At 35.0% G+C, this 10632-nt stretch overlaps 3 protein-coding genes across 7 annotated transcripts; 2 read left to right on the top strand and 1 right to left on the bottom strand.

The window, feature by feature from the left end:
- Nucleotides 1-386: 386 nt before the first annotated feature.
- On the top strand, nt 387-2267 carry LOC142505460 (heat shock factor protein HSF24-like). The gene is made up of 2 exons (XM_075618441.1): nt 387-861; nt 1633-2267. The coding sequence occupies exons 1-2, from the start codon at nt 658-660 to the stop codon at nt 2161-2163; spliced, it is 735 nt and encodes a 244-aa protein (XP_075474556.1). The 5' UTR covers nt 387-657; the 3' UTR covers nt 2164-2267.
- Nucleotides 2268-3501: 1234 nt separating this feature from the next.
- On the bottom strand, nt 3502-7710 carry LOC142505282 (single myb histone 1-like). Of its 4 annotated transcripts, none has more exons than XM_075618203.1 (8): nt 7486-7710; nt 6626-6773; nt 6362-6557; nt 5987-6204; nt 5257-5341; nt 4894-4977; nt 4081-4430; nt 3502-3727 (listed from the first exon to the last, which is right to left on the bottom strand). In XM_075618203.1, coding segments are annotated over exons 3-8 (888 nt in total). In that variant the 5' UTR covers nt 6512-6557; nt 6626-6773; nt 7486-7710; the 3' UTR covers nt 3502-3726. The 4 variants fall into 4 exon arrangements, with proteins under 4 accessions (XP_075474318.1, XP_075474317.1, XP_075474316.1 ...); XM_075618202.1 differs by having other exon boundaries at nt 6626-6742; XM_075618201.1 differs by lacking the exon at nt 6626-6773 and having other exon boundaries at nt 7486-7709.
- A 384-nt stretch (nt 7711-8094) lies between these two features.
- LOC142505284 (NADH dehydrogenase [ubiquinone] iron-sulfur protein 4, mitochondrial-like) lies at nt 8095-10578 on the top strand. Of its 2 annotated transcripts, XM_075618206.1 has the most exons (5): nt 8096-8382; nt 8743-8831; nt 9437-9566; nt 10207-10236; nt 10342-10578. In XM_075618206.1, the coding sequence occupies exons 1-5, from the start codon at nt 8215-8217 to the stop codon at nt 10399-10401; spliced, it is 477 nt and encodes a 158-aa protein (XP_075474321.1). In that variant the 5' UTR covers nt 8096-8214; the 3' UTR covers nt 10402-10578. The 2 variants fall into 2 exon arrangements, with proteins under 2 accessions (XP_075474322.1, XP_075474321.1); XM_075618207.1 differs by lacking the exon at nt 10207-10236 and having other exon boundaries at nt 8095-8382.
- The last annotated feature ends 54 nt before the right edge of the window (nt 10579-10632 follow it).

Below are 10632 nucleotides of genomic sequence, written 5' to 3'. Positions count from 1 at the left end.
GACATACTATCTTAATAACTCGAATACCTCTTAGTGACGACACTTGTATTTCTTAGTAGATGGTATGATTGACAAGCTTGTTAAAACTTTTTTTTTCCCCATTTCAACTCTTCTGTTTAACATTTTTCTCTGTTACTATCACCTTATTCTACGTACACCAGTTAAAGTATTTTGGAACAAATTTTGTATCTATGTAATTAATTTCTATATCAATGGACCGAAAAACTTCATGCCAATGAATGAATGGGCGCCTGCTAAATTGGTAGAAGTTTGAAAAGTAAACTAAAGTGGGCTGTTTTTCTCTAAATATTTCAAGAAACACAATATAATTACTTTCTCGATCGATTTCGTTTGACCGCCGCATTATTATTTTTGTATTCTTCTACGCTTTTATTTAATCACGCCTACGAAAAAATAACATAAACCTCTCACCATTGTCAAAGCAATTGAAAGAAGAAGTCGATGAAAACAAAGTATCATTGTGGACGTTGCTAGTTCTTCAAAACACGATCCTCTCGAATCACAAATTTAACTGCTGAGGATGATTTCTATCTTGGTTGGTAATCCCTCAACTTCCCTTTTGATATTTAGATTCTGATTATTCATATCATAGAATTCATCGCTTGTACATCTTTCTGGCCTGGGAAGAGTTAAAATATGGCAGAGAGGCGTGTTCCGACGCCGTTTATAACCAAAACTTACAATATGGTGGACGATCCAAGTAGTAACGACGTGGTTTCATGGAACGAGGATGGAACAACATTTGTGGTGTGGAAGACAGCGGAATTCGCAAAGGTTTTGTTGCCTAATTACTTCAAGCACAACAATTTCTCCAGCTTTATCCGTCAGCTTAATACCTATGTAAGTCTACTTTGTTCTTCTTTCATGACTATTATTTGTTATGGTGTATGTAAAAAAAAGTCGAGATTTGAAACGACAAAATCTATACTTAATAGTTGCATCAAATTTTTGAATTTTCATAAAAGATCAAGCTTAAACTTTATGAAACAGTAATTACAAAATTTGTTATGTTTAATTCATCCCAGCAATAATCCCTATATATATAAGGTCAAAACTACACGTTTTTCAACTAATTAAATTCGAGGGTTCGATATAAAATTGTTTTAGTTGATCTTGTCGTTGATGTTTAATGTGTCGATTTGGGAATAATGGAAAATTGATGAGGATTACACAAAGATGGTGGTAGTTGTTGGATATAAATGCTGAAAACAATACTGAGAAGAAATACCTTATCCCTCATCAAAAGTCAAACACGAAACGATGATCATCTCAGGGTCGGTATATATGAGAAGTATTGTGTGCTATGGTTTACGACAAATTACATGCTTAGCACAACTTAAATTATATTTAGGACATTAATATTTTTTTATTTTTTTTTTGAATTTATTTAATATAATTTTGTCTCCATTTTTTTATTTTTTCTTAATTCTTGTTTCTAGAAGACCACTATTGTCAATTGTACTCCGTCAAAGATTAATTTTAAATTTATTCATCTATCATTTTAATATATAAAAAATAATATACTAAAATCTAAATCAAGTATTTGAAAAATATACACACACTGCACACACGTATAATATGATCAAACTCACACCAACTGGCTATTTCTAGGGTTTTCGAAAGATTGCTCAAAACAAATGGGAATTCGCCAACGAAAACTTCAAACAAGGCCAACAAGAGCTCCTCACCGAAATCCATCGTCGGAAAATGGCGGCGCCACAAACTCCGCAAGGCAGGAAGCCCGGTAATGTGGATTCACCTGCATGCTCAGCTGATGAATTTGGCTCGAGCTCCACTGCAGGTTCCCTAGATACTCGGGCGTCAGCTCGGATCACTGATTTACTCGACGAGAACGAAAATCTGAGGAAAGATAATGAGATGCTGAACTTGGAATTAGTACAAACCAAGAGACAGTGCAATGATTTGATTTCTTTTTTAACTCACAGCATGCAGGTTGAACCGGATCAGATCAATCGTATTTTGAATCTCTGCGAGCCGCCGATGGTGGCGGAGGCTAGCGGATGCGGAAGTGGATATTCTAATTGTGATGACGACGAAAATGAGAAGTGTGTAAAGTTGTTCGGGGTCATCGTGAAAAAGAAGAGGAGTTTAGAAGAAAATAAGAAAGGAATACGGGCCTAGCCTTTGATGTCATTGTTGTTGTTCAATATTAGCCGGAAAAAAAAAAAAAAACAAAACAAAATATAAAACATTAAATCAGAAATACAAAACATTAAATCAAAAGATCCATTCTATATTCGATGAAATTTCAAGCTAATTGATGAGTCATTCTATTTAGCCTTCTCTCATATGTTGAATAGAAATAAATTCACATTTTCAACGCTATAAAACCATTTTGTCCAAGGCAAAATTGTGTGAGACGGTTTTACGAATCGTATTTTGTGAGACATATATCTTATTTGGATTATTCATGAAAAATATTACTTTTTATTGTGAATATCGGTAGGGTTCACTCATCTCACAGATAAAAATTCGTGAGACCGTCTTACAAAAGACCTACTCTTTGTCGATAGTCCTCACAGGAGAAAATGCATGTATCAGTTAGACCTAGTCGCAAGCAAGATTCTATCTCATAGACAGGTAACTCCCTAAACCATTTGATCGGTCAAACTAGTAAAAATTGGTATACCAATATTGAACCGGTGATCCGATTAAAAACATTATAAAATATATACTCTCTTCGTTGAAATTATATAGGTTTCATAAAAACTTTTTAATTAACTGTGTTTTTCTAATTATTTTTTAAATTTATATATTTGAAACAGATGTAGTGTCTGTTATTAATTTAATAAATGATTAACACGATATCATTAATATTCCACATAATCCGTCTTTAATATAATAAATATCCACGTGTTTCAAAACCCAATAAAAAGTATAGAGAAACAAGAACCCGATTGCTCATATCATATGGCTACAATCAGCGCCCTTTTCTTCAACTCTTGTTACCAATTCCCTCCACCTTTGTCAACTTCAATTTCTCGATCATACCCCCCAAGATTCCGAATTTCCTGCTCCGTCACGTCCATGTGTTCCGGCAATGAGCTCAGAGCAAAGTTCTTGAAACAGATGTAGTGTCTGTTATTGGAGTTCTGGTTGGATTCATGTGCATGTTTGGCGAGAAATGTGGGAGATTCGGAGAATGTGTATTTAGCTGAAACGGATTGTATAATCAAGAGTAAAACTATTGAAACAGATTTGGGATCGAGTTTTCCTAGGTTGTTTGGGCAAGAAGTGGCAAACCGAGTGTTGGATGTTTTACGTTGTCAAATTATTAAAAAAAATAAATCAACAATAATCTTTAGCCAAACTGTACATTATATCACAGCAATAAGAAAGAATCTCAGATTTTAATTATGTTCATTTTCCGATTTCTTCATTGGTTTTTCGACCGAGGAAACTAATAAATTTAAAAGATAAATTAAAGAGAGCAAAAAAAAAAAAAAAAAAACAATAAAATCAAACGCAAACATTATTTCCTTCACATATATCACAATAATGTGCATAGACCACACAGATGAGATGCAATGTTTAGCACCTTCTATCTACGAAGTATTTCACATATGCTTGTGACGATTCTCGCGTATATTATATAAGTAGATATATGCTTGCAAAATATCATAAGAGCCATGAAATTCCTTAACCTAAAACGAATCGCTCCAATTGGAGGCGGAACCGAGAGATTCTGCATATTCATAAAAAAAGGGCATCAGATGAGTTCAAGATAGACAACATTTGCTAGTGACTAGACACCAAGAATCATATATAATTCTGCATCAGGTGGTTGCAGCAGATGCCTCGCAAATTTTAAGGAAAATTTAAAGTGTTACATCGGAAATTTATGGTTCAGACATATCTACAACCAGGACTAGAAACCGAAAAGGGTGATATATGGGTTAGATCAACTTCAACAATCAAACATCATTTGTCATCCAAGTAAAGGGAATAATTTAAGGGGTTCAAGTTCGAGTTTGTGATGCCATTTACGGTACTTTTGCAGTTATTCAAAGTTATTCAAAGTCAAGGAAACGATTTTACCAGACTTGAATTGTTTTACAGTTCAGAGTCTTCATCGCCGCATCAGCAAAACAACGTGCTGCCTCAGCTTCAGCCTCGGCCTCCTCAGCTTCCCTTGCTGCCACCTCAGCTTCGGCAATTGCAGCTTCGGCCTCTGCAACTGCTCGTGCAGCGGCCACAGCAGCTTCTTCAGCAGTCATGCTCTTCATCTTCTCTAACTCAGCATCAATCTGGGCTTTGGTCAGAATAATCGCACCACTTTTCTCTGCTTCTGAAAGAGTATTCATTGTTCCATTAGGTAGCGTTGAAGGTGTGTCTTTCCCCACTTCAGAAGATGTTGATTTTGGTGTAATCCTATACTGATTCTTCACCTGTCAATAGAACCACTGTACATTACAATTGTTACAAAAACTACCCAAGCCTGTCAACAGCTATAACCCATCCTTTTTATGCCGGTTTCTAATTCATGTAGCATAAAAAAAATATAAAAAATTTATGATAGCCCAGTACATTGATTTTTCGATCGCCCTTCCAATTTTGCCAACTCGGTGGGGGGTTTTGGAGAAAAGGAAAAATAAAAATTCTGAAAAATAATTAACATGAAACCAAGTGAACTTTAAATCACAGCCTCACAGGTGAAAGCTGTGATATAAAATTTATTATGCCTCATAATTGTACTATCAAGTATACAATATACGCCTTGATCCATGCAAAGGAATTTCATATTTTACACCTTTAGCTAACTCCCTACACCAATTTTTTTTTAAAGAAAGCCATTTCCACCCAAAAACAAAAAGTTCCAATGATAAAACGAAGGCCGTTGCAGCTATACACCTTAATTAAATGTCCTTTTTTGGTCAAAAGCTTCAAATTTTTGGCCAAAGTCCTTTCCAAGTCCGGAGGTGTAGCATGATTCAACTACAGCATCCAAACAAATAAAGTGAGAAACTGAGAATCGTAACGATATCAGATAACCCCACAAGGAAAGCAAGAGAAGATAACCCCATTAATTTCATTGATGTCTGCATCCTCAAATCAAGTGTTAGGTAACCGTGTATTATTACTGTAATTAGAATAACAAATTTTACTCCCAAAATTCTAAGGAACACGACAAGAATTGCCAGCTGTTTCATTGTCATCAATTACCATATCACTATGATAGTATTTCTGTTATATTATCACTATTAAATCTATTACCTCTATGCATCGAGCGATAGCATGCTGACTAGATCCTCGAGGTTCCTTTAACTTTGTTACAGCCTCCAATATAAGATCATTCAGCCTTCATTCAAGGGTGCAGTACCAAACACATGTCATCAAGCAGTATATAGACATAACATACCGTTTCAAATGTAGCCAAGACAGAAACTTTTAGATTGTCATAATAGATTTCACGAGCAATGTGAATACATAATAAGCAGCTAGATTTAAATTATCCATTAACTGGTTAATTAACAGAGAGCTGCTTAAATTATCCATTAACTGGTTGATTAACAGAAGACAATAGATGTCATAACTAAAACTCGAATGGGCATCCCCTTCTGATTTTAGACATTTGAGTTTTTTAAAGATAAAAGGTTCAAAATTCAATGACTTCAAACCTGTCACACTCCAATATATTAAAAAAACAGTAGCATGTGGAGCCTTACAGTGCTGTTTTACTGTGTGCAATCCTGGTTAATTGGCTCTTGATTATTATTAGTACTTTGTTTATATAGAACTGACATAAAGCATTTATGGAACCAGAAATATGTATGCATGTGCATCTCTAGGCCCTTGATGGGTTATGCACTCACACATTTATACTCTTCATGATTAATCGACTACTAGTTCCCGATTTTGAAGGAAAAATAGAGCAGTAACAACCGCATTTAGAAATTAAAGCTACATTAATTAACAGTGACACTGGAATATTATTTCTTTCAACCTTGAATCCTGTCTTTCCGAACCAGCATCATATGAAGTTTCAATAGATTCTGTAACTGGTGTTACATCAACTTCTTCTGAATCCTTCTCGATGATCATTTCATGAACCACATCATCTCCACCATGCTTGTTGGTAGCCTGACTACTTTTATGTGAAATCCTAACCCTATGCCTTGAGCCCATACCATTTGCCATGCAATTTAAGTTTCTCCATTTATCCTGTTCATTGAGAATAAATACTTCAGCTCCCCCAAAAAGATTCGTACATTACATTATTTCTCATGCAACAAATTAATTTGCCTAATCATGATAAAGAAATCCCCCCCTAAGATAATCAATGATACTTAAAAGTAAATGAAACCTCGACATTTCTTACCTTAAGGTCCACATTCGAACGTGACCTTAGGGCTGCGCTGAAATCTTGATCTTTAAGTATGGTACTCCATTTTCCTACTCCATATTTTGTAATGCCCGCTTTAAGAGCAGCTTCTTCTTCTGATGTCCACCTCTGTTTTGGAGCACCCATTACCAGTAGTCAAGACAAGTGATCTCGGGAGTTTTGCTCTCTATTGCTACACCAAGAAAAACATTAAAAGGACTAAATTAAGCCATGCGAACTATATGCATAAGAAATATTTACATGCCATAAACATAAGAACTGCCTTTCAAACTAAATTATCTCTATCCTCATGTTTTTCGCACCATAATGTAGACTAGTAGTATTTACACAAGCGTCATCATCAAACAGCACACATTTCTAAAGGTGGGCAGATTAGCAAGATCAGTGCCTGAATTTCGGGAAACAAATATCTCGGATCTAAATGACGAAATAATCATCTTCTAGGATTCTATAACAATCTTTACAAAACAAATACACCATGCAAACTTCAAAAGCTAGCATTAAAAGCACCGGGTAACATAAATCGACTCAGAATGAGAAAGATAATAGTCTTATTGCATAATTATTCCATTCAAATACTTTACCAGAACAAAAGGATTGAGCAAAACAAAGCATATCATAATGTAGATAATTAAACCAAAAAAACTGACTAATTGCAAGGTCTAAACCAAGCCGCTAAAATATTAACAGTAAAACAGACAACTTATTCTCAACAAACTAAAAGACAACTCAATTTCTAAATGCACGTTGAAGATTAAAGCCAAAAGATTCAAAGCTCCACTCGTTAAGTTTACGCGCATAAGTCATAGGCCAAAATTTTATTTTTCTCTTCTTCCAAATTAGCGTAAAAAATTTTGCTTTGAGCATTTCTCGTAAATGGGGAGTTATCTTCATCCCTACACAAATCCCACAACCTAAAATTTAGTACTCCCAGCAAAATTGAGGTAAGAAACACACCACACAAAAAAGGACCGAAAAGAATCTTGTATAATCATCGAAAAGTTTTATCACTTCCGTCAAACTAAATCAAAAACCCATCGAAAAAATGAGATAAAAATAACACGTGATTTTAAGGTGGCAGAGAATTTTGAAAACCATACCTGAACAAAACCGAAGATCAAATGTTGAAAAGAAAAAAAAAATCAAGACAAACCACTGGCACATTCAATTAGGACCTCATTCTTCCAAAATTTACAAAATTGTTGAGGGCCGACACGAGAGAGCTGACTGCTCCACAGTCTAGTGTGTGTGTGTGGGTGAGACTGACTAGTTCGCGAAGAATCAGAGCCGATTCTCAAATTTTGTTGACCATTATCACATCACGAATTTAACGAATTAAATAATATCAATATTTGTTTGTTAAGGGTTTATTAACTAAGTGTAAATACAAGAAAATACAAAATTTACCAAATAGAGAGAGGCCGGGGTTTGAAACCGCGGTTTCTTGATTTTGCTTTTCTATTACGAAATTTTATATTATTGTTTGTTGAGATTTAAATAAATTGAACAAAATCAATTTTGTAGATAATTTTTGGCTTAGTTGAAAATTTCTCCATCCCTAATATTGATACCATTATTAATTTTTTTTAAATTAAACATTATTGATATTGTTATTATTATTATTATTATTTATTTAAATTATGAAAAGCACTAATATATATATATATATTAAAAAAAAAACATGGCGCCGGAGTTTGAACACCGGCCCCTAACTTCCTCGTCCCCAAATTTTATACTATTTTCATTTTCCCCAAAATGCTCTAATACTGAAGTCAGAACAGAGAGAATTAATCCATATTTTCTGCACTGATCGGGAAAATCGGAAGCAAATGGCGAGCTCACTGCAACGGCTGCGGCACTCCCTTTCCGTGAATTCATATCGGCTGACGATTTCTCCATTTTCGAGGGCTTTCTCCACGGATGATTTGTTGGTTGAAATCGCACCTGGAGAGATTGTTATCGTCTCTGGTATTCCTCAAGAGCACCTCCGTCGAAGGGTACAATCATCATCTTTCCGTTCATTTTTATTTTCGTTTGTTTTTTCTGGCATGAAGTTTAACTTTTTTCCAAATTGGATGGTGAATTAATTTGTTAGATTATTTGATGAACTAGTGAGGTAGGGTTTCGGCATAATCAACTTGAAATTTGTCGGAATTTGTATCATTTTATTGTTCGTTTCATTTTGCTCTTGTATTTGTGTATGTAACAACCATATCAAGAGTAATACGAATATATGTCCCGTCGAATTGCTTTTTCGGTGCTTATCTAGTCGTTCCGTTTTGAATTTAGGTGTGATGGACAAGATTTGTTTCCATTACATATCAAATGCTACTTTAGTTCAATTAACGTTTTGACAGGTTCTGATTTTCTCACCTGCTCGAACTGCTACACAACAAGGTTCTGGAAAACTTGGGAGGTGGAAGATTAATTTTTTGTCCACACAGAAGTATGCAATTCTTTTCTATGAACGTTCTGGTTCCCTGTCTTAATATGTCTTTGCCCTCTAATTTAGATTTGACGAGTTGTTTTAATCGTAGCCCATTCTTCTTTCTATGACTTGTTTTGGCTGAAGAAAATGCATGTAGTGGATACCATTTTTCTTTCACAGGGACTGGGACTGGCACGTTTCCATTTAAACAAACTGATGCTATTATAAGTTAGATGTTCTGAGATTCATTATAAATAACTTGTATGACATAGTTAATGGCTTAATGCCTTGTGTCCGAGTTTGGGACTAATTCAGTGCTAAGAAAGTAGATCTTGTATGAGAAAATATTTGATTGACCAAAAGTTTAGTGCTCATTTTGTCTCGTATATCGGTCAGGAAGTTCTTTTGATTCAAATATGGGGGAAAGAAAAAAAATGTTTCTTTTATGATACCTACCCCCAATTAACCCCCGTATTTTTCTGTTACTCTCTCGTTAGCAAAAAGCTGGTTGAGTAAAAGCTATCCACTGTTCTCCCTCTTTGTCCGTAAGTTCGATTTTAGTTGTTGAATCACTCATATATTTTACAATCACCCAGTAAGATTGTGTTATTTGTGGCATTCAGATGGGAAAATCCATTGATGGGTTGGACATCAACAGGGGACCCATACTCACATGTTGGTGATTCTGCATTAAGTTTTGAGAGTCAAGAAGCTGCAATATCCTTTGCCGAGAGGCATGGTTGGGAATACACGGTATAACTGGTTTCTCAGTTTACCTGCAATACAGATTTTTGCTGAATTTGTAGCTCTTTTACTCTCCTACACTATTGATCTTGAATTGCATCATCTAAGGAATAGAGTCATTTCTTCAACATATTGCTACTTTGGATTTGTTAGAATGTATTGGTTTGAGTGTGGAAAAATCTAAGATAAGATCCTCTGACAAAGGGATTGGTAATATTCTGAATCACTGTTTATCACTTGCTTTTGCTGGAACTACATGAATTTAATTATGATTGAATATAAAACTACATGATTATCTGTTTTATGTTTAACTTGGGCTGAGTGCTGTTAGTGTGGATGCCTTGTTGGATTCAGGTTGGTGATATTGGCATTTTATTAGCATTTATATGTGTTCAATACTTTTCCACATGTTTTTCTTTTGTCAAAAAATAAACGGAATTTGGAGGAAAGGATGTCTCGCACTTGTAACAGTTGGAACACGAAGGCAAGCACGTCATGATGAGGCAGTGTAATTTTTCTGGTTGATTTTGCGTTGATGGTTCTAGCTTTTTTTTAATTAGTCTTATTCATCTATATTTTAAAAGCTTTTTTTTACTTGCTTTTGATTGAAAAATCGAGCCTTTCTTTCTCTGCAACTTTTGACTTGCAGATTAAGAAGCACCAGACACCATTATTGAAGGTTTGAGATTCTTGTTTCAGATCTTTTGTTCTGGTTATAGCTTGTGGCTTGAACTTAAGTAGCAACCTCGGCTTATCTCTGCATCATTGAATTATCTGCTTGCAGGTGAAAACATATGCTGACAATTTCAAATGGAAGGGCCCTCCGAAGACAGATGTGAACTAAATTAAATTTTCCCGATTTTAATCTTTTGTGCTTTGGGTGATCGAAATCTTGCCCAATATTTTACTGTTTCATGTTCAATATGCATAATGGATTTTCCTTCTGTGGACAGTGTATTCCTAACCTGGGATTTTTGGAATTAGTTGGTGAATAAACTCGTGCACGTCATGATTTCATTTATATGTACTGTGTTGTGGATTCTCAGTACCCTGGCATTTGTCAAATTTTTTTACG

Source organism: Primulina tabacum, chromosome 10 (genome assembly GCF_025594145.1).
Source record: "Primulina tabacum isolate GXHZ01 chromosome 10, ASM2559414v2, whole genome shotgun sequence".
Taxonomy (NCBI): Eukaryota; Viridiplantae; Streptophyta; class Magnoliopsida; order Lamiales; family Gesneriaceae; genus Primulina; species Primulina tabacum.
This window is presented reverse-complemented; position numbering and strand designations above follow the sequence as displayed.

Coding starts and splice junctions, on each gene's coding strand:
- LOC142505284 (XM_075618206.1), top strand. CDS start 8,215: ATGGCGAGCTCACTGCAACGGCTGCGGCACTCCCTTTCCGTGAATTCA. Junction 9,567..10,206: donor GGCATGGTTGGGAATACACG/GTATAACTGGTT, acceptor TTTGACTTGCAG/ATTAAGAAGCACCAGACACC. Junction 10,237..10,341: donor ACCAGACACCATTATTGAAG/GTTTGAGATTCT, acceptor ATCTGCTTGCAG/GTGAAAACATATGCTGACAA.
- LOC142505282 (XM_075618203.1), bottom strand. CDS start 6,511: ATGGGTGCTCCAAAACAGAGGTGGACATCAGAAGAAGAAGCTGCTCTT. Junction 4,978..5,256: donor CTATCGCTCGATGCATAGAG/GTAATAGATTTA, acceptor TGGATGCTGTAG/TTGAATCATGCTACACCTCC. Junction 4,431..4,893: donor AAAAAGGACATTTAATTAAG/GTGTATAGCTGC, acceptor TTCTATTGACAG/GTGAAGAATCAGTATAGGAT.
- LOC142505460 (XM_075618441.1), top strand. CDS start 658: ATGGCAGAGAGGCGTGTTCCGACGCCGTTTATAACCAAAACTTACAAT. Junction 862..1,632: donor TCCGTCAGCTTAATACCTAT/GTAAGTCTACTT, acceptor GGCTATTTCTAG/GGTTTTCGAAAGATTGCTCA.